General features: G+C 47.2%; 6 protein-coding genes and 1 long non-coding RNA gene across 11 annotated transcripts; 6 read left to right on the top strand and 1 right to left on the bottom strand.

The window, feature by feature from the left end:
- Nucleotides 1-333: 333 nt before the first annotated feature.
- On the bottom strand, nucleotides 334-4183 carry GCS2alpha (glucosidase 2 subunit alpha). Its single transcript, XM_017246976.3, has 5 exons — nucleotides 4049-4183; nucleotides 3520-3652; nucleotides 2706-3455; nucleotides 1080-2565; nucleotides 334-1019 (listed from the first exon to the last, which is right to left on the bottom strand). Exons 2-5 carry the CDS (start codon nucleotides 3627-3629, stop codon nucleotides 591-593), a joined length of 2775 nt encoding a protein of 924 aa, XP_017102465.1. The 5' UTR covers nucleotides 3630-3652; nucleotides 4049-4183; the 3' UTR covers nucleotides 334-590.
- Nucleotides 4184-4882: 699 nt separating this feature from the next.
- On the top strand, nucleotides 4883-7756 carry DIP1 (DISCO Interacting Protein 1). 2 transcript variants are annotated; one of them, XM_043210014.2, is made up of 4 exons: nucleotides 4883-5050; nucleotides 6132-6441; nucleotides 6506-7095; nucleotides 7157-7756. In XM_043210014.2, the coding sequence occupies exons 1-4, from the start codon at nucleotides 4988-4990 to the stop codon at nucleotides 7352-7354; spliced, it is 1161 nt and encodes a 386-aa protein (XP_043065949.1). In that variant the 5' UTR covers nucleotides 4883-4987; the 3' UTR covers nucleotides 7355-7756. The 2 variants fall into 2 exon arrangements, with proteins under 2 accessions (XP_043065949.1, XP_017102481.2); XM_017246992.3 differs by having other exon boundaries at nucleotides 6087-6441.
- Nucleotides 7757-7827: 71 nt separating this feature from the next.
- On the top strand, nucleotides 7828-9013 carry LOC108129035 (NFU1 iron-sulfur cluster scaffold homolog, mitochondrial). The gene is made up of 3 exons (XM_017246952.3): nucleotides 7828-7985; nucleotides 8044-8300; nucleotides 8356-9013. Exons 1-3 carry the CDS (start codon nucleotides 7918-7920, stop codon nucleotides 8889-8891), a joined length of 861 nt encoding a protein of 286 aa, XP_017102441.2. The 5' UTR covers nucleotides 7828-7917; the 3' UTR covers nucleotides 8892-9013.
- A 967-nt stretch (nucleotides 9014-9980) lies between these two features.
- LOC108129032 (tektin-3-like) lies at nucleotides 9981-11990 on the top strand. The gene is made up of 3 exons (XM_017246949.3): nucleotides 9981-10576; nucleotides 10692-11279; nucleotides 11340-11990. The coding sequence occupies exons 1-3, from the start codon at nucleotides 10146-10148 to the stop codon at nucleotides 11875-11877; spliced, it is 1557 nt and encodes a 518-aa protein (XP_017102438.2). The 5' UTR covers nucleotides 9981-10145; the 3' UTR covers nucleotides 11878-11990.
- Nucleotides 11991-12327: 337 nt separating this feature from the next.
- LOC108129033 (solute carrier family 35 member E1 homolog) lies at nucleotides 12328-14663 on the top strand. Its single transcript, XM_017246951.3, has 4 exons — nucleotides 12328-12895; nucleotides 13057-13265; nucleotides 13324-13449; nucleotides 13801-14663. Exons 1-4 carry the CDS (start codon nucleotides 12565-12567, stop codon nucleotides 14266-14268), a joined length of 1134 nt encoding a protein of 377 aa, XP_017102440.1. The 5' UTR covers nucleotides 12328-12564; the 3' UTR covers nucleotides 14269-14663.
- A 979-nt stretch (nucleotides 14664-15642) lies between these two features.
- LOC108129048 (zinc finger CCCH domain-containing protein 18) lies at nucleotides 15643-20979 on the top strand. Of its 3 annotated transcripts, none has more exons than XM_017246968.3 (6): nucleotides 15643-16014; nucleotides 17153-17924; nucleotides 17985-19581; nucleotides 19646-19804; nucleotides 20008-20118; nucleotides 20188-20979. In XM_017246968.3, exons 2-6 carry the CDS (start codon nucleotides 17187-17189, stop codon nucleotides 20532-20534), a joined length of 2952 nt encoding a protein of 983 aa, XP_017102457.2. In that variant the 5' UTR covers nucleotides 15643-16014; nucleotides 17153-17186; the 3' UTR covers nucleotides 20535-20979. The 3 variants fall into 3 exon arrangements, with proteins under 3 accessions (XP_017102457.2, XP_017102456.2, XP_070133568.1); XM_017246967.3 differs by having other exon boundaries at nucleotides 19984-20118; XM_070277467.1 differs by lacking the exon at nucleotides 15643-16014 and adding an exon at nucleotides 16176-16598 and having other exon boundaries at nucleotides 19984-20118.
- A 405-nt stretch (nucleotides 20980-21384) lies between these two features.
- LOC122321039 (uncharacterized) lies at nucleotides 21385-22223 on the top strand. 2 transcript variants are annotated; one of them, XR_006245957.2, is made up of 3 exons: nucleotides 21385-21399; nucleotides 21461-21891; nucleotides 21949-22223. It is a non-coding gene; the product is annotated as an uncharacterized lncRNA (long non-coding RNA). The 2 variants fall into 2 exon arrangements; XR_011442263.1 differs by having other exon boundaries at nucleotides 21458-21891.
- Nucleotides 22224-23993: the final 1770 nt, after the last annotated feature.

The following is a 23993-nucleotide window of genomic DNA, read 5'->3' as shown; positions in this document are numbered from 1 at the left end:
AAACGCAAAGTTATGAAACATTTTATGAATATTCATCTAAATCCGTCTCCCGGTTCCGGTCTTGGTCCTTCTTTCCCGCCCCTTACTACGCCCACTACACCCACTACACCCACAAGCCCTCCTCCTCTTGAATTCCCATCCACTCGAACGGTCAGAGGTCAGCTGCTTGGGGCTCATGTGGTCACATTTTAATTGAAATAGCTTTGATAATGCAAGTGAAAAACCAAGCAAGGAAATGCGAAATTAACATGCCCTAATACATAATGGTTAAGGGGCATAGTTTTTTTCTCAGCCAACAGGGCAAAGGTCAGATAGGACATTGAAAGGCATCTCTTATTACTAAAATTACATATTTATTGAAACAAATTTCAAATTCAAATCGAGTTACACTCGTCGTACATTGGAATTTGATCAGTGAGGATGGAAAGGAGGATCAAGGTAGGGAGCTGGGTGTTCTACCATAGGGTTCTACATAAAATACGAGTCTAAAGGCTCCGCGTCTTCTAATCGCTTCATTTAATAGCAACTTCGAAATGTGCAAATATATCAGTAAACATATTAATACCGGACATCGGAGACACTACAGACTATTAATAGTTGAGTTTAAGGGCAAAGTCGACGTCCATCTTGACGCCCGGTTTGCGGACAACCACGTGTCCCTCATGCGGCAGCACCTCCAGCTGCTGAGTGACTCCGTTCACCGTAATGCCAGCTCCACTGGGCACGCGCTCCAGGCCGGCGATCACGATCCTCTCGATCCAGGCGTCGCTCTTGTACTTTGGCTTGCCAATGAATCGGTTAACCAGCTGCCCGTTAGCGAACTCATAGTTCACGTGGATGAACTGACCCTGGCGGTAGGCGTAGGACTTCTCATCGTCCAGATACAGAGAGCCAGAGGCCTTGCCCTGCCTGTCTAGGCAAATAATCAGGGTGTAGGGATCGTTGATCATCAAGGTGGAGGCACGACGCTGACGCTCCTTCTTGGGCAGAATGCTGCCGCCTCGTTGCCACACGGGAATCTAAAAAGGAAACACGAGGATTAACTAAAAGTAGAACAGGAGGAATGCCTTGAATCCTACCTTATACTCATCCACGGAGACGGAGACGTAGCCAGATTTCTCCTGGCGCTGATAGGTGTCGACATCGTACCACAAGTCACCATTCTTCTTGTCATCCACAGCGGGGAAGTAGACGTCCACCTTGCTGACGCCCTGCTGCATCACGGGGCGGACCAGCAGACGATCCTGGACCAGCAGCTGGTTGTCGATGGCAAAGCCTTCCTTGTCCAGAGGGTAGTGGGCCAGGAGAGGACGGATTACAGGCTCGCCGGTCTGTTCCAGTTCGTAGAAGGCCGTGTACCACAGCGGCAGATAGGAATACCTCTTGAGCACGGCATTCTGGATAACTAGGCGAGTGCGTTCCGGGAACAGCCACGGCTCCCTGCGCTTCGTGTCAATGTGGGCATGAGCGCGGAAGAATGGCAGAAAGATGCCGGTCTGATACCAACGCTCCAGCAGTTCCGCATCCGGATTGCCAAAGAAGCCGCCCACATCAGCGCCGCAGAACGAAAAGCCGGCCGTTGCCTCCGTGAGGCACATCTTGATCGAGTGCTGCAAGTGCGACCAGTCAGCGAGGTTGTCTCCCGTCCAAATGGCAGCATAACGCTGCGATCCGGCAAAGTGGGCTCGGGTCAGAATGAAGGGGCGCTGGTTGGGATCACGCTGCTGCAGACCAGCGAAGGAGCCCATCAAGTGCATGTGACCGTAGAGATTGTGGACGTCACGATGCTCCCAGTTTCCGTAGTGAATCAGATCCTTGGGCGCCGTGATCTCGGGACCATTGAAAACCGATGGCTCATTCATATCGTTCCACAGCATCACATCCGACGTGACCGTCTGGAACTTGTCCAGGGCGTACTGACTGGCATAGTAGTCCCTCACTACCGGGTTAAAGAAATCCGGATAACTGGCTGCTCCAGGCCAGCACCAGCCCTCGTAGTCGTTGCCATCTCGGGTCTTAACATAATATCCGCGTTCGGTGCAGTCGTTGTGGAAGAAATAGCCATTGTCCCGCTTGATGTGGGGGTCGATGATCACCACCAAGTGGCGTCCCAGCTCCGTCAAGTTCTTGATCATGGTTAGCGGCTGGGGGAACTTGAATTTGTCCCACGTGAAGTAGCGCTTGCCGTCGGTATACTCAATGTCCAGCCACATGGTGTCCATGGGGATGTTGAACTCGTCGAACTTGGCCGAAACTGAGGTCACGTCGCGCTCATCGTTGTAGTTCCAGCGGCTCTGGTGATAGGCCAAAGAGAACAGCTGTGGCAGCTCGTGGGTGCCGGTCAGGGCAGCGTACTGCTTGAAGGCGTCCAAAGGTTTGGGTCCCAGCAAAATAAAGGCATCCACGATGCCCGACTCGGACATAAAGTGGGCAGCCGGCGGAGGAGATTTACGCGAGCCGGAGACAAAGTTGACCAGCGAGGAGACCACATTGGTTTCAGCCGTTTGGATGTCCACCCAGGTTTCGGCAGCATTTTGCCAGTAAACTCCAGCAGTGCGCTGAGGTCTGCAACAGATTAGGGGAGAAGATAATGAACCAGTTTCTGGACAAAGTTCTACACCTTAAAAATATCTCTGATTCAAATCAATGACTAATAGCTCCCAATTAATATTTCCAAAACAGTAACCCCAATAAAGTCCACTCACCCATGGCCGTAGATAACCGGAACCGAACCATACAGTGCCATCTTGCTGTCCACAATGTACTCGAAAACATCCAGGTTATACAGACGATAAGGATCAGTACCAGAAGTGGACTTCAACACGAAGCTATCGGCATGCTCGGGAATACCAAATAGGATCTCAGCGGCGGGGAACGAGAAATCAAGAGCTACAGCTTCAGGACCGTAGGGTTTGGCATCGTGATGCGATTTGAAGTTCTCCTCCCATGCACCAGGGTCATCGATGGCATCGGCCGCCTTGGGGGTCTCAACAGCAGCGTCCTGCTCCTGCTGATTCTCATGCTCCGCCTGCGCGGCTGGCGGCTCTTGGGACTTCTGGCGCAAGTGTTCGAAATACAGCCAGTTTTTGGCATTGACCGATACGACCAAAACATCATTCTCATAGAAATCGACGCGGAAGGGGTCACCATGGATGACGGCCTTGTTGCCCTCCGATGTGATTACGATCTCGCCGTCAGTCTCCCGCTGGACACGAATGCGTCCTGTCTGGGGTTGTCCCTTCAGAGCGTGCTCCACGCGATATCTGGGCTTAAGTGGCTGCTTCTCGTCGATCTGGAGTCGGAACGAGCTGCCTACAAGAGCCTCCAGCTTGAAGGCGAACTGGTGGTGGTTCTCCTTGTTAACTAAATCAGCAGTCAGCGAATCGGCGTATGTGTTCAAAGTGCCTGGAATAAGGGCGTACTTGCTACCAGAACTCTGGACCTTTCGAGAGCGACTAATAAATAATTTTAACTGGTTAGTTGTGAAAATAAATGGCTTTAAATTTAAAAAAAACTTACCGACAGAAGCTACTCTGGTCACAGGTCTTGAAATTTGAAGGATCAACAGCATCGCTGAGGATTAAAAACAAGGCGCAAAGGGTGGCCAAAACGCCAAGGACACAACGCATTTTGACTGGTCCTTGTTTGTGACCTAAAAGAGATTCAATATTTTATAAGATTAATTAATATATAATAACTAATTGCTGTCAATACTGCAGGCTACCTCAAACCCAAAGTCAGACCCAATGTACACGTCAGAGATGTAGTTATTTACTTAAAACGGTTATTTATTTAAAAAATCCTCTACTTTATTGCCAAAGACCCAACAATTGGGCTTCCAATTGACCTTTTAATTGGAAATGACATTTAAATACCGAGAAATTTCCTTATATCGAACAACACTTGTACCAAGTTGAAAAGTTTGTAATATGGTCGTAAAAAAATTGTCGCCGGTTATTAATGCGAATTATAGCTGCACCTTTGCAACATCCAGCGCAATTACCCGCCCAAGATTTTTTGGATTTTAAACAATCCTGCCAAGTCCTACCTTTTTGTGGAAAATCGGTTCTTACGGGAAATCTGCGTTAATAACTTTTTAATAAAAAACTGCAAGAAAACGGCACTGGCTACATTTAGTGATGGTCAGATAACCGCTATCGAAAACAGTGTTGGAAAATGGGACATCAATAGAACTAAACGATAGGAACAATCGATAGGAAGGACATATTCCACAATCCACAAAATATCGATATATTGATACATGTCGGCCCTAGTATTTTTTTTTTTTTTGTAATAGCAGGGTAACGTTTATTTAAAACTGCCCTTTAGGGACTTATAGATAATCACTTATAGATAATTTTAAATATTAATATGGTAGAAATAAATTAGAGTAGTAAGGGGAGGTCCAGCGGGTGTGTCCTTTTTAGTCTTCTGGGCGGTTCGGGTGATTATGAAGCCTCTGCATGTAACGGGCGCTGCTTCTTTGTATCTCGTCCTTGACCCAAGGGAAATTGAGAACCTCGTGGAGGGTGCGATTGTCATGATAGACGTGGGCCCCAGTGGCGATTCGAAGGGCTCTATTTTCGAAAGCTTGTATAGTTCGGACATTCGTCTTGCTCGCAGTGCCCCAGAGCTGTATGCCGTAAGTCCAGATTGGGCGTATTATTGCCTTGTAAATGAGGAGTTTAGTGGAAGTTCTCAGCTTCGATCTCCTACCCATAAGCCAGTAGAAGGATCGAAGTCTTTGATCAGCAAACAAAAGTACAAGTATGACCAAACAGAAAGTACTACAAGATATATACGATATTTTGGTAAAAAATAGGGAGAAATCTTAATATATCGATATAAATACATCTACTCGAATCTCTATTCCTCACCATTAATCATTTACTGAAAAAACTCAGAGCGCTTCAGAACAAAATCAGAAAGGAACAAAAAAAGTCAGAGCTTTTCAGAAGAAAGTTAGAAAGGAACAAAGAAAAAAAAAATGAAGCGTACCCGTCGCCCAAATAACGCTGGAAACAAGCAATTCGTTTCCGGTGGCGTTTATGTAAGTCCAAATTCCATTTTTTTAAATGAATAATTTCAGACAAAAGAATAAACCACAAATTGATTGTTTTTTGCACATTTGGGAAAATGTATACGCGCGTGAATGAGTGTGTGTGTGTGTTCTAGACACCCAAGGTGCAAAGAAAAGCATTTTGTTTTACTAATTTGTTTATATTTGATTCGTGTAATAACGAAGATTGTTTCCGTTTCTATAATTTGCAGCGCACAAAAATGATAATGTGTGTATTCAGCCCAATTGTGAATTCATTTGCAGTAGCCACTATAAGCGGGTTAATCGAAAGTGCAGACCGTTGTCCGACACCCGGCAGGCAGCATACCCCACCCCCACCCTTATCACTTTCAACCCATCGTCAACCCCATTTCGCCATCAATGCATACACAGAAACTATCTCATTTAATCCTATGAACGCCTTATCGAACAACCCAAAAATGGCCAGCACACGAATTATTATTCGTTTATAGCTGGACTTGCGATTTTCCCCAACTTTAATGGCTACTGAAAATGCATTCACTTGAAATTGTAACTAAAATTATTAGTTTTGCGTCAGATAGCAATGCCCATTCTCTTCACCGAAAGTGTCTCCGAACCGAGAAGCCGGCTATAGACACAGGCCAAGGACCCAAAGATCCCACCGGTGCTCCGCGTCGCTGGCGAGGAGTGACTGGTCTGTCGGATCTCGCGGTTCTCGGCCGGGGGCGACTGATCCACCGTTGCTGGGCACGTGGTTCGGACTCCGCTGGCTCTTAGCTACGGTTCGGTGCACTCGGGTCGCAGGAATGGCCATGGCTAGTTCCTGAACTATGGTTTTTAGTAGATTAACCAGCCAACCAGACAGCCTGACAGCCCCTGACGCTTCCGTTTATGATGAAACTCGATGGGTTCCGTTGGCAAAGCCACAACATTTTTTTTTTAAATATATATCCGTAATATGGATTCCATACCATATATTAAACACGCACAGCCCCCTTCTGGGGTTCCCACCCATTCCACTAACTAAATAATTTTGCAAAAACAGAATCCGAATGCCAACGCCCAGCCGTTGATCCAGCCTCCATTGCAGGCCGCTAATGTGGTCCAGAATCAGCCACAAGCCGCTCCCCAGCCGGCACCGGCACCGGTTGCAGCTCCTGCTCCCGTTCAGCAGCAGCCACAGAAGAAGCCCGATGGAGCCGCTATTGCGGCCAAGCTGCCCATGCCAATACTGGTAAAGATAGAGCCCCTCGATGTGGAGGCGGAGCCGGAGCCGATGCAGGATTCATCTCAAGAAACCGACACCGACCGGGATGTGACTATTGATTTGAGTGAGGAGAATGTATCTGGAGGCAAGATTCCATTCAAGAAGATCTTCCAGAAGCGCAAAAAGTCATCGGGTAGGTCTAGAAAACTATAGCAAGGTCGGAATCCCGATCAATATTTAATTTCTTTTAATTACAGAGCGCACTCGGGATAAGAAGCAGCGCCAGAACCGTCAGCTTCGCAAGTCGATGCTTCCCAAGAACGCTCTAATGGCCCTCAATGAAGTCAAGGGCGTGACTATCAGTGATTTCACCATTGACAGCAATGCCGATGGGGGATTCACTGCCATAGTGACAGTAAACTCTAACCAGTACGAGGGCAAGGGACTCTCCAAGATGTCCGCCAAGAACGCTGCTTGCGAGAAGGCTTGGCGTGATTTTATTATTGCCAAAATGACTCCGAAACCCCCTCGCTCTCAGCCGAACGAGTCAGACAACGGCGACGAGGCAATGGATACTAACGAGGACGAGGCGGAGTCGCCGGAGGATGATCTACCCATGCTTAATCTGGCCTCGTTTGCCATCTACAAACTGTTTGCTGAGTGGGAGCGCGAGGGTTTTGTAGTTCCTGAGATGCACCCCAACTCGGCCCAAAACCCGAATGCTTCTGGTGGCGGGGATGCTGCTCCAGCCGCGCCAGCTGCTCCCAAAGAGCCAAAGAAGCCGCCAATTCGCAGCGATTTGCCGCCCAACTGGCAGACTATGCATCCGGCAACTATTTTGTGCATTGTAAGTCCTAGTAAGTCCTTTAACACTCAAAAAGAAAGCTAAAAGTTTCAATTTCTAACAGATGCGTCCTGGTATTACCTATGTGGACTACGGAACCTCTGGCGAGAAGCCAAATGTTGTCCAGCACTTGGGCATAGTGGTTGATGATCAGGAGTTCACCGCTAGCGGCCGTTCGAAGAAGATTGCTCGCCGCAATGTGGCCGTTAATGTGTGCAATACATTGTTTGGAACCAACTTCACCTACGAGAACACCGCTTAAAGAACCCAAGGAACAAGGATTAACAACTCTGCTAGCAACTATACCCTTCTTAACGGCCTATGGTCATAGGCGCTATAATACGCACGCTTAGAAATAAACCGTCATAAACGGACCTAGAGATATTTAATGTTGTTGTGAAAGGTCGCCTTTATGGTCATATTTTTTAACTTTAGCATAGTCTCATGTTCATTTTACGCGGCGTAGATTATTTGAAACATTTATTTGTTAAATGCATGTGAAATAGCATTTTTTAAAATAGTTCAAATAATTTTTTTTTAAATTTTTTAAATCATACACATTTATATATACATATAATCTATTATTATTTTCCCAATTATAGCAGCCGTTTCGAAAGGGATAGAGATTATACTGAAGACTAATAAAATTATTTGAAATAGAAAAGCGTTTTTTTTATTGATTGGATTGCATTTTGAATGTGTTATACACGCATAAATATATATCGATAGTCGATATCGATAGTCTGTATAACACACCGATTGTCACATAACAGCTGGCTCTGACAGCTGACTTTACGGTTAGATTCTGATTAAAAATATAGAAGAATGTCGAAATTATTAACAAACACGGCACTAAACACCTTCCGGTCCACTCGCTTCGCCGCCCGTCAACTGTAAGAACTCCCAGGATCGATTAATTCCCTTAATCACCACGATTATACCTTCCTACAGGTCCCGGAATTTTGGAGGCATTGCATCCACAGCCCAGCCGGTAAACTTGAAACCCGGTTATGGATTGGAGTTCAAGCATGGACTCCTGCAGACCCAGCAGAGACAAATACAACTGAGCGGAGCACGTAACATGTTTATTCAGACGCAGGACACTCCCAACCCGGAGAGTCTGAAGTTCCTGCCCGGCGTGGAGGTTCTTGGAAAGGGCAATACCCACGACTTTCCCAGCGGCACTACCGCACATGGCAGTCCTCTTGGTAAGTTTCTGCATCCTGTGATAGAGCAAGCATGACAGAACCTTCTCTTGTCCAGCCAAGCTCCTTTTCCGGGTGGAAGGCGTGCGTGCTGTATTCTTTGGGGCCGATTTCATTACCATCTCGAAGGAGGAGGGCGCGGAGTGGAGTCTGATCAAGCCGGAAGTTTTCGCCGTTATTATGGACTTCTTTGCCAGCGGCTTGCCCATTCTGCACGAGTCCACACCCAATGCTGACACCGAGATCCTCGAGGATGACGACGAGACGGTGATGATGATCAAGGAGCTACTCGATACGCGCATCCGACCCACTGTCCAAGAGGACGGCGGCGACATCGTCTTCATGGGCTACGAAAACGGCATTGTCAAGCTAAAGATGCAGGGCTCTTGCTCCAGCTGTCCCAGCTCCATCGTCACGCTCAAGAATGGTGTCCAGAACATGCTGCAGTTCTACATCCCAGAGGTGGAGTCCGTGGAGCAGGTCTTCGACGAGGTGGACAAGATGGCGGACAGCGAGTTTGAGCGCTTCGAGCGAAACCTCAAGGCACTCAAGGCAAAGGATTCGGCGGCGCCAGCGGGAGGCGGTACCAACTAAAGCCTGGACCTTAGTTTAATGTTGCTAGTTTTTCTTGCGTTGCTAACTATTTAGTAGAATGGACCCTGTAGCCCCGTATACATAGTGTTTGTTAAAATAAATCTACGGCTTTAAGCATTAAACATTCCTGGGGATCCATAATTAGTTTCTCCCTGAGCAAGGTCAATAATTCGTGAATACATTTACGATTCGGGACTTTAACCCACTTTGACCCCAATCGGCGGGCGGGCAAGTGGGTCAATAAACCCGTGTCATTGCCATTGATTCCACAAAACATCGCAGAACACCAATGCCAACCGATTCCGCTGCCAGGATACCAAGTTTAATCAATAATTTCGAATTAAAACATTGCCTGGTATTCCATTGGCATTCCATCACTCTACCCGGAGCCAGGTAGCCGAACAGACGACGACGACCAAAGCGAGGAGGAGGAGGATACCTTGGACGCATCCAATAGCTGTGTGTCAGAACCAATGCTCTGCTGGGCCAACGAAGATCACTTTCTGAGCCAACGCTATCCGAATCCGCAGCAGAAGGCGCCCGAAACCCTCAAGAATCTACTCCTCCGTTCAAGTGTGCCGATAGTGAGTGCATCGTCGAAACCGAATCCGAATCCTCAGTCCATCGATACCACCACCATGGCACCGCTCAAGGGGCAGGAGGTCCTCAAGTTTCACAAGCACTCATATCTCGAGAACCGCATCTTCGATCATCGCCTGGTCAAGGACAATCTGCTGGACAAGTGGCCCACGGCAGACATGAACGAGTACAACGAGCGCAAGGACCATCGCAACCTAATGGAGTCCTATGTACCAGCCACATATCATTAATCTATAATCATTCTTTTCATATACACATTCCTTATTTATTATCCAAGATTAAGGTCCTGGAAAGAAATCTTTTCACCAGGATTCTAAACATATTTTTAAACTAAAAAAGCCTTGGACGAAATTCCAAGGAATTATTCTTATTTTTTATTATTATTATTTCAAACATATCCATATAATCAGAATCATCTTGGCACTCCAAAGAAACCCCATCAAGTAGGCCTTGCTCTGGTATTCTGGGTAACCTGTCACCTGCCCTGCCTTTCGGATCTCAGTTGAATCTGCTCCGTTGACGAGCTCGCATCTCTGCGTAAAAAATATTAAATTATTTAAATTCCAAATAATCCAAATTTCAAGTGGAAAAAATTTCCAGTTAACCAGTTAAACTTTTGCGTTTTCGCTCTCCGATATCCGATATCTTTCCGAGATGGCACAACATGGGGCAGGTGGTGGATCCGGGGGATCTGGAATACCACAAACCACAGTCATGTATTCGCAATTGCAGCCATGGAGCCAGGCGGGCGCTCCACCGTGCATGGAACCCGTCACCGGGCCATCGATTCCGCCCCGGGTGGGCGCCGCCTACGAGACGACAACGAAGCATCCTTGGCGTCCGGCCATGGCCTATGAACTGATCCAGGTTAAGCATCTGCCGGAGCAGCCAGTCACCAACCAGCTGACTAAGCAGTGCTTCCTGCCCAAGGGCATGAAGACCGACGGTATGATCTTTCCGAATCTGGTCACCGGATTTGATCGCAATCCCCAGCACGCCGCCCGAGCTGCTCTCTATACCAGATACACCAGCAACGAATGGTACAACAACAACATGACCAAGTATTCAGAATCCAACACGAACCGGTAAGTGATCCTCCAGATTCCTAGAGTCCTTTTGAAGGCTTCTTCCTAAAATATAAGACATTAAGAGCTATTTTGAAGCAAATATGTAACTTACGTTTCACTGGAAACCTTTTAGCAACCTTTCGGAACGCATGCGCAATGATGCAGTGCGTCTAATGCGTGAAACGGACGAGAAGGCCACCTCTGGTCAACGGGACGCAGGCAGACGGCTTGGTGAACGCATCACCGATCTGACATTTTGGCGAAACGAACTAAACGCCGAGCTGGAGAAGCTCATTGCTGAGATGTCGGACATCAATGAACTGCAGCGGCAGTGCGGCAAGGCCTTGCTCGACCTCGAGATCCCCCTGCACATTGCCCAGGAGTGCCTGTTCCATCGGGAGTCGCGTCAGGGCACTGAGAAGGTGCACGACATCGTCGAGAAGGCGCTGCTCGTGGAGATCAACAATCTGCGCAATTCTCGGGACAAGTTGGGCGGACTTCACGAAAAGATTGCCAAACAGGCCCTGGACTGTCGCGGTGCTCAGCATCTGCTCGAGGACGACGTGTCCCATAAGGAGTCGTCTCTGGGCATAGACTCGATGTGTCACCAGCTGAATAACCATAGTCGTGGCATCACCTACTATGGCGGTATCGAAAAGTTTGATCCGTCTGTGAGCACCCAGGAATCCTGGGCTCAGGCCAGCAGCGAACACGTTAGGCGGTGAGTAGCTCCCATTCGCTCGATATACTTAAGGTATTAGTTTAATCCTTTAATCCACAGCTCCCAGGCGGAGCGGGCAAAGCTGTCGCAGCTTCGGAGCGATTCCCAAAGCGTGGTCAACGCTGTGGCCACCACAGTGTGGGACTTCTGGAGCAATACAAACAACGCATTCGACCGACGCTCCCAGGAAATGGCAGAGGCCAAGAATCGGGTGCAGCTGCATCTGCAGAAGGTGCAACAGGAGCTGTTTGACATGGAGAAGCATCTGTTCCTGCTGCAGAAGGCCATCCAGGATAAGTCGGGACCTTTGAAAGTGGCCCAGACCCGTCTTGAGGCTCGCTCCCACAGAGAGGGCATCGAGTTGTGCAAGGACTATGCCCAGGAGCGCCTGGTACAGGAGGTTTTCGATATCCAAGGTGCCGTGGAGTCGCTCCATCACAAGCTCCAGGAGGCGGAGGCCTCTCACCAGGGTCTTCTGAAGACTCGCTGCAGTCTGGAGGTGGATCTGCGCAACAAGGTGAATGCCCTGTTCATCGACCGCGAGAAGTGCATGAGCTTAAGGCGCTCGTTCCCCGTCAGCAACCTCATTAAGTACTAATCCTTGAAAGATCCTTGAAGGGCATCTTTAAATTGTAGGTAACAGTCGCACAGTCGTCTCAGCTTTTATCCGCAGCACTGAATGTCAGAATAAAACAGATTGTCAATATTAAATACTGCCTTTTTTTTTAATTTTTTTAATGTATATATTTGTATAAAATCATGAGCATTTCATTATCAAAGCTAGAAAAGTCAAAATAGTTTCGAATTATCGGGACAGAAAAACCGTTATTGTGCTTCAATTCATATTAGAGATGAGACTTTTGAATACGCAATTCAAAAATTTCCACCAAAGGCAAAAAATGTTTAAGTAATATATCTGAAGCCCATTTAAAAATAGCTTTTCCTATAGAGGTTAAATATTTACCAAAATATTTAATAAAAACCTTAACGATAATTCCCTAAACATCGATAGGGACTTTCCCTGCCCATGTAGGTCATCTCGAGCTGCCGAGTATGTGGTCACACTAGGTACACGTAGAAAACAAACAGACAAGGGTTTTTATTTAAAACCAAGCGCAATGCAATAGTTTCCGTGTGATAAGCAGCAGCTAGCAGACCCATCAAACGGGTAAACACACCTCCCATCCGCCACCAGACCTAGGGCGCACGGAAATCCGCAGCCGGACATCGAAGGGAACGGACTGCATTCCGGGAATTCCAGAGCGAGGAAAGGAAAGGGAATAAAATGCTGGGTGGAAAACGAACTGGTACACGGCATGTGGCTGTGGTGTTGATGATGTGCCTTTTTTGGTACGTGATCTCCTCCAGCAACAATGTAATCGGAAAGATGGTCCTCAACGAGTTTCCCTTCCCAATGACCGTGACATTGGTCCAACTGTGCAGCATTACGCTCTACAGTGGGCCGTTCTTTAATTTGTGGCGCATACGAAAGTATCAGGAGATCCCCCGCTCCTACTATTGGCGTCTAATCGTACCTCTGGCCGTGGGCAAGCTGCTGGCCTCGGTCACATCGCACATCTCACTGTGGAAGGTACCAGTTTCCTACGCGCACACGGGTGAGTCGTGATGGGAGTTTCCCCGCCAAATGTTCCTACCTCAACACGTCAGCAGTGCGGCGTCGGTTCGATAGTGGGATACCCTTTATGATTTATTATTTAAGATATATTTTATGTGAAGTAATTAACATTTTGTATTGAATTCTATTGGATTCTTTTAGTCAAGGCCACCATGCCACTGTTCACCGTCATCCTGACCCGTCTCTTCTTTGGGGAGAAGCAACCAACGCTCGTGTACCTGAGCCTGCTGCCCATCATTACGGGCGTGGGCATTGCCACCGTAACGGAGATCTCCTTCGACATGATGGGCCTGATCAGCGCCCTAATCTCCACGATGGGCTTCTCCATGCAGAACATCTTCTCTAAGAAGGTAAGTGGCATGGCAGGTCACCTTGAAAAGCTATGAGTACATCTTTTTATTACTTCAGGTACTCAAGGACACCAACATCCACCATCTGCGGCTGCTGCACCTTCTCGGAAAGCTGTCGCTGTTTATTTTCCTGCCACTCTGGCTGTACATGGACAGCTTCGCTGTTTTCCGACACACCGCCATCGTAAGTTGGGATCTCAGCAGACCAATCTTATCTTGAGAACATTTTCTCTAATTTTGATAAAGAAAAACTTGATAGGAAATTAAGTAGAACTCTTTAGAACCTTAACCGATGAAGGCAGAGTATTGGCGGGTTTGTTCCAATGTTTTGCCAAATTCCACGTTAACGAAAAAGAGTCATCTGTTACGCATGTTAGAGACTTGTTGGCTTAGTCGCATGAAAAACACTTGTATTTGCATTGTAGGGTTAAGTTTTGGTGTAGTTTTGAGATACTTTTTACAGATACAGTACCGCGTTCCTGAAACGACTGCTATTAATCCTAATAAAAATGTTCTTTTCTTTTATTTTTTTAAGAAAAACCTAGATTACCGGGTAATTGCCTTGCTCTTCGCCGATGGAGTCCTCAACTGGCTGCAGAACATTATCGCCTTCAGTGTGCTCTCCCTGGTCACCCCGCTCACCTATGCGGTTGCCAGCGCCTCAAAACGTATCTTCGTTATCGCCGTGTCCCTGCTGATCCTGGGCAACCCAGTGACATGGGTTAACTGTTTGGGCATGACGCTGGCCATCGTTGGCGTACTCTGCTATAATCGTGCCAAGCAGATCACCAAGGGCAGAGAACCGCCGACGCTGCCGCTGTCGCAAACCAGCCATGTGAAGTACGCCCCGCTGGAGCAGCATCATAATCGTGATCCCTATTATAGGGGATCCGTGAACGGGAAGCTAACCAACGGCCTGCAGCAAAAGTCGGCGGGAAACAGCCTGCTGGCGAACGGAAGCGGGATGCCCAGCGGAACGGCCACGCGGCTGCTCTTTGTCTAGTTTGTAGTTAGCGAATCTGTATATCAATCCCATAAGCGGGTCAGCAGCAGTTGTATTCAAACCCTGACCACCACCGCCCAATCCCTGACAACTCCCCCCATCAGCCACGACCCCCTGTCTCTCTTCGTCCCCCTAGCTGTGTAAATATATAGCTTATATTTTTAACTGAAGAGGCGCAATTCGGAATTTACAAAGACACAATGAAATAATGATATTGGAACTTTTTGAGTTGCTATGTATTATATTCTAAAAGGTAAATTAATTCCAATTGCATTGAAAAATAGTTATCTAAGATTGTATATTTTTCTTTGCAAAAAAAAAAGAAACAAGACGACACTAAATATATTGACATGAATGATTTTTCATATGAAATATTCGAAAGCTTCGAAAACCAAGTGTTTTGAGTTGTGCCTGTTGGGTTAAAAGTAAGTCTTTTGTAGTGTATTATAGTGTTTGTATTGTAGGAATCCTTCCCCGTTCCCCAAAATTCAAAGCAATGCTGTACAGTTTTCTACGCGAGGCGAGTGTGTAAATAATTAGTTTCATATCCCTGCAGCCCTATGACCCATCCTTATCGCTATTTTCGAATTTGTTTGTGAATTGAAAAGCCCAAAATTGTATTCAGAGACCCAAAATAAAATTGTTGACCATGTACATAGGCCTAGCAAATGCAAAACCAGCAATTAAACTTCTTTTCTCTAATTTTTTGATAATATGGAGGGTTTCGTATAGCTGGGAATATAGGTACATATGTTTATCCTTGTCATTTTCCCGGAAAGCAGTCGATCTCACAAAATTTTTTTGTAAAGATCCTAAAGATCTAAAAAGATCTGCTCCTAAAAGCACAAAAAACACAGTGTCGAGAGCCCAGTTAGACAAATTATATTTTTAATTAATTAATTATATTTTTTATTTAGAGAAAGTATGGATCTATTACTACATGTATTCATAACCGTTTTTGGTGACTTTAAACTTGGCACCTCTTCAGTTTTTATTTTATATATATTAAAATTAGTATCTTGTACCCCCGATTCTTTGGCCTTTTATATATTTGTTACTGAAGTAAAAACAACAATATTTAACAAGCGCAATTATTTAAATTTGTATTTTTTAAGTATGAAAAGTATTGATTTATGTTTTTGATTTTCTAAAAATAACTTTCAATACTTAGCCCTGATAAAATATAATCTAAGAAGAATAAAAATAAAGATTGTTTCTCCCAATTTAACTTTATTTTCTTAAATAATAATATAATTTAAAAAGTTATTGTTCCGTACCCCGTCGTTTCAACCTAACCGATATTTTTAAACGATAGTGAACGGAGAAAAAGTACTAGAAAACGTTGCAAGCCACGATATTTCCATGGGTGTCTCATCACTGGTCACATTACATCGAGCGGATATAGCGTTTTTCCGAACGCCAGACATAAATCGAAAAAAAAAACGAAATTATAACTTGATCATCCAAGCAGGTAAAAGGCCCAACGCCCGTTCTCACAGGAACGGAAAAAGGAAACCCCAAGAAAAAAAAAGGAAGCAAACGACTGGGAAAAAGCATTAATTCGCACGGCAAAAAGCGAGAGCAGCAGTGGCACAGACGGCGACATTGACAGCGACACCGATAGCGGCGCGGCAGCGGCGGCAGAAGCATCATCGAAGCGGTAGCGGCTTCTACAGGAGCTCTTTCCTTATTCCAACAGTCTGATATCCTTGCAACTACTCGCACCAGGGACCCACTCAGCCATAGGTAAGCGGCAATGACAAAATCTGCATATTGCAAAAAAAAAAACAGACAACAACAAATTGATATTTTCAAGTATTCTATTCTATTCCCCTCCAAAACGAAATAAACGAACTAAAATGTAAAAAGTAAAAGTCACCCAAAGTGAAAAGTGCTTCAAGTTCTTAAATCAACTAGTCGGTCGCGAAAAGTGCGCAAAAGTCCGCAAAAAAAAAGTTGTAAAATAAGACAAAAAAAAAAGAAGAAAAAAAGAAATGAAAGAACAATAACTCTCTCCCGTGTTTCTGTGTCTGTGTGTTCGTGTCCTACCTGTGTGTGTACCTTAGTTGCCAGAGGAAAAGCGAGAGCGGGAAGTGGTGCATGGTCTCGGATCTGCCCAGTTTTGACAAGTCCTCCCGTACTTGCAATTCCAATTCGTGTTTGTTCTTGTTGGTGGTCACTGCGACCTTAACTCTCCCTCACTTACTCTCTCCCTCGCTTTCTCTCTCTCCCGCGCGTAAAAATACAGAAAAGAATAAAAGTAACCGTAGCACACAGAACATAATAAATAAAGTAAAAAAAGTAAAAGCTTATTAAAAATAAAAATGAAGGTAAGAACCCCATAAAAAGTCAACCAGAAAATGAAAAAATTGATCGATCAAATCTTTTCTTTTCCCCCCTACCCCCACCACCACTCATTGCCATAATAAGAATAATGAATGTACTAATACCGATTGGTAGTGATATCGGAGCACTGGGAAGCCCATCGGCGTTTGTTGGGGCGCAGCCCGGGTCCTTGACCTTGCCCATGCAACTGTCTCTTATGTTTCCCCCGTCCTCTTTACCCTGGTATAACCAGCTGTAAAAAGCCCCAAACTAATTCATAAACTCAGTTCTGCAGTCTTGTCGATTGCCAGCTCCCCCCCAAGAACTTCCATCCGTCCCGAATCTGTATCCTTGCCCGCACCACCCCCAACAAATGTTCGACCTGCTCCACACCACACCAGCTCTGTTTATCTCGGTTACACCCATCCCATCGAGATTCTGGGTATTAATCGCCTACAGGATGTTTGTCCGGGGTGTTTGTCTTGCAGTTTTATAACGACTTCTGTTCAGTGCTGTAAACGCTAATCTTTCATACTGTTTGCTCCGTAATCTCCTGCAGACACGCGACCAAAGAGGAAGCCGGTGGAGGTCCTATGGTCTTAGACATGGAGTCGGACGATTCTCGTGGCAGCTCTCCGTCCAACTCCTCGGAGTCGCGCTCCAATTCGCCCGCCAACAACAAGGATGCCGCCTCACACGATGCGGCAGCGGATTCGCGCCCTCCCGTCGCCGTGGCCCGGTCGGTGCGCTCCGCCTCCACCAGCTCCAGTTCCTCGAACTCCAGCTCGAGTTCAAGCCGCAGCGCCATATCGGCGAAGAACATGAAGAAGAGCTCATCCAGCAGCAGCGGCAGCGGCAGTGGCAGCAGCTCATCCAGCGGCTCCTCCAGCGAGGACGAACCCGACCAAGAGCCGTCGCAGCCGCCGCAGCAAAAGCAGCAGCACCAGGAGCAGCCTGAGCCGGAGGCTGCCATCTCAGAGGATAATCCTGTTCCTTCGCCAAGCGCCAAATCGCAGCCTAGCTCATTTCTTTCTTCGGTGCGCAGCCGTAGCAATAGCCCAGGGGATCAGCAGCTGTACAACCAGGCTGCCGTGGATCTCAACATCAGCCACGAGGATCTCAGCGATGTCAGCGACATCGAGGCGGAGACGGAGAAGCGCGCTTCGTCGAAGAACCCAACGCCGCATCCAGTCGAAGAGGACGAGGACGGAGCCATATCCAATGACTCACTGCCAGGGCACGAGGAAAAGGAGGCCAAGCTGAACGGCAAGGCTGCGGCTAGTGGCGGGCAACATGAGAAGGTACCAACAGCTATCGCCAAGGAGTCCAAAGTGAGTGAAATGTTAACCAAACCAAAGCATGGTTCTGTTCTGACTTTCGTTTTGTTTCAGCCGGAAGATGGGCCGCCAAACGGACGAACTGGAGGCGGCTTGGAAGAGGACTTGGTGAAGACGCATGACGACGACGCTCTCGACTTCGAAGCAGAGGAGGGCGAGTGCGCGGAACCGATACCGAAAGAGGCCACAGATCAGTTGAAAGACGAGACGAAAGCCAATGAATCAAACCAGGCCAAGGGCACGCCGAAGTCGGCGAAGGACGACGATGACGACGACGAAGGCGAGGTCGATGCCGAAGAGGGCGAGGAGAAAAGCAAGGACGGCCAGAGCGTGTCTGCTGGAAATGGCAGCCTGGAGGAAGGCGAAGATACCAGCAAGGATAAGGAGAAAGACCTGGCCAAGAAGAAGAAGGACGAGGAAGAGCTGGAGGAGGGCGAGGTGTCGGACGAAGACGAGAAACGGCCCGAAGAGACTGAGCCCAAGCCAGTCTGCCGGTTCTACACCCGCGGCCAGTGCACATGGGGCATGAGCTGTCGTTTCCTGCACCCAGGCGTCACCGACAAGGGCAACTATACGATGTTCGAGAGTCTGGTGCGTTCCGTGCCGATGCAGGGTGGCGCAGCCAGTGGAACCTCGGCCGGAGGGTCGTCTACATCCGCAGCAGCTGCTGCTGCCGCCGTGCGTTCAGCGGCTAGCGCCTACAGTGCCGCCCATGCTGCAGCGGTGGCGGACTACCACGACTATAGGAACGAGCGACCGGCTCTACACCATCGCTCAGCCATGCACCACCCATCGAGTGCCTACGCCAGCCACGGGCACGACCCCCGTAGTGGTATGCTGCCGGAGCAAGGTCCTGTCGTTTTGGAGAATGCCTGGGAGCGCGGTCTGCGCACTGCCAAGGAGATGATGCGCAAGGCCAACAAACGCAAAGAACAAGACATGGACTTTGAGGACAAGAAGATGAACCTCACCCTGTCGCCGGATGAGCTCGAGAAGGATCCGTTCTACCTCAAGGAGCGTGGCGGGGCCAGCTCACCGCCGCCGCCGTCTCGAGGCGTGGAGCCGCCTATGAATCCCCACAGTATGGCCATGTCGATGCATCCTCACGCCAGCCTAGGTCATAGCAATCCCCGTGCCCTCCTTCCTATGCAATACTCCGTATATGGTCCGATGGCCGATCGGTATGGACGCAGCCAGTACATGCACCCGCCGTACGAAGATGTGGATGCCTATGGAAGGATGGCGCGTTATCGGGAACTGCCGCCGCATCGGATGCCGCACTACGAGGACGACCGCCGATTGCGGCCAGCGCGCGAGGTGATTGTTCAGCGCGTGGAGGCTGCCGGACGTGGCGACGAGTGGAGCGATCCTTGGATGCGTTCCAAGTCCATGGGCCGGGGCTCATACGAGCGGGATGACCGTCGACGCAGGGAGCGTCGCAGCTACAGCACCAACTCGTCGTACTCCACCTCGAACAGCTCCCAGAGCGATTCCTCCGACAGCACATCGCGATCCAGCAGTCCCTCGGAGCACAAGCGACGCTATGGTGGTAGTTCCCACAAGGCAGCAGGTGCCTCCGGCTCCACCTCGCGACGCCATTCGGGCCATAGGCGCTCGTCCAGTCAGACAGTTCGACGCCGTCACACATCAAGTGAGTCTTGGGGGAGGGGGATATTAGTACTAGTAGTGGTTGCTCATACCGTGTACTGTTCCAGAGGGTAGCCCCTCGCCGTCGTACAAGCGTGCTGCCATGGAGCACAAGCGCCACAGTGGCGGTCACAGTCCCGCGTCCAAACGGAAGAAGCTCTCATCGCCGTCACAGAAGAAGCTGGACAAGCTAAGACGCCGCCACAGCTCCAGTTCATCCGACTCAGGTTAGTGCCACCTAGGATAGCAAGCAAGACGCAGGATAGCAAGAAGAAGTCAAGAGGTAGTCATGCTTAATGTCAGGAGGGAATATTAGAATAAAGTGGATTCCAGAGATGTAGTTTTAAATTCCAAGATCGGGTAAAAATATATAACACTGTGTTAAAATCATGAACCATTTTAATAGATTCATCCGACACCTCGTACTCAGAATCAGAGTCCGGCTCATCCTCCTCGGACAGCTCGTCGGGATCCCAGACGCCCCAGAAGCGAATCCGCTCCACCGACAAGGCGCTGAACGAGCGTAAAATGATCAAGAAGCGTAAGTCCCCCAAACCAGGTACTGACTTTCGATTTAAAAACTTTATTCACATTCCTGAATCCTTGGCAGCACCTGAAGTACCCAGGAAGCGGTCGCCCATTTCCATTGAGATTAAGAAAACGTCGAACATGGTGGGTGTGTCGGCGCTGGCCTCGCCCAACTCAATCGACTCCGAGAAGGAGAAGGATCATCATGGCAAGGACAACCACAGCAAGGATAAGGAGCATAACAACATCAGCAGCGGCAGCAAAGACAAAGACAAGGACAAGGAGCGGGAGAAGGATAACAAAGAACACGACAAGGACAATAAAGATAAGGATGGGAAGGACGGGAAGAAGTCGCGCAGAGAGGAACTTCTTAAGCAGCTACGTGCGGTCGAGGATGCCATTGCCAAGAAGCGCTCCAAACTGTCCTAAGAATTCCAGACTTTCCATCCTTCACGAGAACAAGCGTATCCATCCTTCCTCCCATCCTGCTGCACTAAGCCCACACTGTCTAGCTCTGCACCACCCACCTCTTTTGGATTCGATTAAGTTAATCCGGATATCTCCGGATATCGTCACATCAATCAACTTAGTGGTTACATAACATTCACATCGTATTGCGATAAGGGGGGCGGCGGCATGCTGTGCGACAATTTCCGCATTTCCGCATTTCCGCCGTGGCCCCGAAGACTGCAGCAAACTGCAGAAAATGTAGACTTTAATGATCATATTTTGTCGAAACATTTTTTTTTCCACACCCCAACCCTACTCTTCCCGAACCACATCCGACTCCACCTTGACTTACCACCAACAATGGAGCATTAAAACAAACTGTTTATAATAGATCATAAATAAAAGCCAAGAAACACTATAAAAATTACTGTTTTGATACCCTTGCAGAGGGTATTATAATTATGGTCAGGTGATCCGACCTACGACTATAGCTGCCATATAACTGAACGATCGGAAATGGTATTTGGTGTTTAGTAAAAATACCAACTTTTGTATTTTTCAAGATAGAAGCTTGGGGCTTTTGTTTAAGATTTTTATTGTAATAAATTGGTTATATTCTGGTATTCTCATAAGGATTGACCAACTATATCCTACTTTTGCGATATATAACCGGTTTTAGCAAGGGTATATCTACTGAGGTTGGGTTAATATTTTTTATTTCGTGTTGGGACCTTAATTTTTTTGAAGTTTTTTATATTTCAGGTTAGGAATTGCTTTTCCAGTTTTGGGTTTTGTTTTATTTTATTTTAGGACTTGCCTCTTTTAAATTTTGAATTTAATTTTGGTAAATATTTTCCTCTCAAATAATATTTTCAAATTTCTATAAATATTTCTCTCCCAAGTAGGCCTTGAGGCCTTAAACCCAAATGTCAAATCGTAGCCCCAAACTGCTTTCCCATTTCTAGTCATTCTAAGTTTGATCTCAGAACTGTGAGGTCGACTATAAAATTGAGAGTCAGATATTTTTTGAATATTAAAAATATTGTGTCGGAATTTTCCCGTTTTTAAATTAGTATTTGTCAGTTATAATTTTATTTCAAAATGGTGACAGTAAAAGCCCAAGAGGAGACCCAACATCCCAAACAGACCCACAAGAACCGATCGGTATTTAATCCGGACAAGCGTACTGGTCACGTAGCTACGAAACCCGTCGCCAAACCATTCAAGAGATTCGTGAGGAACCCAACTGGGGGTCCAACCACATCATGCGGGGACAAGTGTGACGGATCTCAAGTTAATCCTCAAATTTAATTGTCAGCGAAATGCGCCTCCAATTGTAAGTTCCAGGGATCTATAGCCCTATAGCTTGCATAATGTGGTTCCCTATCTTCAGTGTGCCACGTCCGATTTGATGGCTGCAGGATTCCACAGAGGATCGAGCAGCTGACCAGACACTGGTGTTACCCCAACGAGATGCAAACCGTTCTACGCAATCCTTACAACAAGTGGCACAAATAGGCGCAGTCTCCTCGTACTCGTAGACACGTACTTATGAGTTCTACAAAACAAATTCGAGGGATGTTAAAGTTTATATTTCTGGAACTGCTGTATTCCAAAAATTGTTCTGAATTTCAATAAATTGTTTATGGCCGAGTCAGTAACTATTAATTACTAGTACTTATTTTTATTTGTTTTGGGTCTGGCCATCTTATAATTTCACAAGGATCGGCCGACGATATATCCCATAGCTGCCATCTAACTTACGGATCAGAAATGGTATTTGGTAAAAATACCAATTGGTATTTTTGAATAAAAAAGCTTGGGTCTTTTTTTAGATTTTCTTTTTCAAAAAATTTAATTATGATATTCTCGTAAGGATAAGCCGGTTTTAACTGCAAGGGTATTAGCTCTCCTTTCTTGTTAATTAGTTCAGTTGGGATTGATTTTGAAGCCATCTAGCGGATGGCAGTGAAAGCAGAAACGTATTTTTAATTAAATTCAAAATATTTTTTGGCTAGGCCTTTTAAATTTAAATGTTTGGTTTTTAGGATTGTGAATTCTGTATTAATATTATTTTTTATGTTAATTATAGTTTTATACAATATTTAAAACTATAATTTTAAATATTGTGCGAACGGCAGCTCAGTGCCGTTCGCCCGAGTGGCAGAGGTCCAGCGGGTGGGTCCGTTTCAGCCTCCTTGTGGTGTAGCTGTTGTCCAGAAGATTGATGGCCTCAGGGTTAGGATGTCGGTCCAGCCTTTCCACGTACCTATTGGCGAATCGCTGAACTTCTTCGCTCACATATGGGACTCTCAGTTGGGCGTGGATTGTCGCATTGTCGTGGATCGGATGAGCTCCAGTTAAAGTTCTTAGGGCCTTGTTTTGGGCGATCTGGATGATCCTTCGGTTGCTTAGACACGCCGTCCCCCATAGCTGGATACCACAGGTCCAGACTGGCTTTACAATGGCCTGATATATAAGGAGCTTGACTCTTAGCTTCAGCCTGGACCTCCTTTTACTGAGCCAGTTGATCTGACGCAGCTTGATCCCGATTTGCGTCCGTTTGCGCTGCAGGTGGGTTCTCCAGGTGAGCCTTCTATCCAGGGTCATACCCAGATATTTGGGTGTAGGGCTTGCTGGAATTGGAGTGCCTCCGAGACTGACTCCAGGACAGTCGCCTCTCCTCATTTAAAAGTCGTTTGGGCTGATTTTTTCGTGTTTGACGGCCATGTTCCACCTTCGAAGCCACGGATCAAGGATGTCCAGCTGGCGTTGGAGAGACGCAGAGGCCTCCTCTGGAAAGATTTCAGAGGTAAAAAATGCCGTATCGTCTGCATACGTAGCCGCTAAAAGGCCCTTCTCTTCAGCGACAGCCATGTCGGCTGGGTATATGGTATACAGAATGGGGCCAAGTACACTGCCCTGCGGTACACCTGCCTTAATGGGCCTATAATCTGACCTTGCGTCTCCACATCTAACCCTAAATGACCTGTCATTCAGGTATGACTTGAGAAAGGCGTAATGCTCATGGGGTACGCTCCTTTTTATTTTCATTAGTAGTCCTTGATGCCAGACCCTGTCAAATGCCTGCTTGACGTCAAGGAAAACTGCGCAACAATATTTCTTCTCCTCCAGGCTGTTTAGAATCTTTTGTACAATCCTGTGGCATTGCTCCGGGGTGGCGTGACAACGCCTGAAACCAAATTGATGGTCTGGAATCAAGCCAGCCTCGTCTAATACGGTCTGAAATCTGCGCAGAAATACTCTCTCAAGTAACTTGGATAGTACTGATAATAGGCTTATCGGCCTGTATGAGGCAAGATCAGCTTCAAGCTTTTTCCTGGCTTCGGAATGAGTATGACCTCCGCCTTTTTCCAGTCAGAGGGGAAGTGGCCGATCTCCAAGCACGCGTTGAATATGCTCGTAAGCCTTTGGATA

This window comes from Drosophila bipectinata, chromosome XL (genome assembly GCF_030179905.1).
Source record: "Drosophila bipectinata strain 14024-0381.07 chromosome XL, DbipHiC1v2, whole genome shotgun sequence".
Classification (NCBI taxonomy): Eukaryota; Metazoa; Arthropoda; class Insecta; order Diptera; family Drosophilidae; genus Drosophila; species Drosophila bipectinata.
The sequence above is the reverse complement of the archived record's forward strand: the minus strand, read 5'-3'. Positions and strand labels throughout refer to the sequence as shown.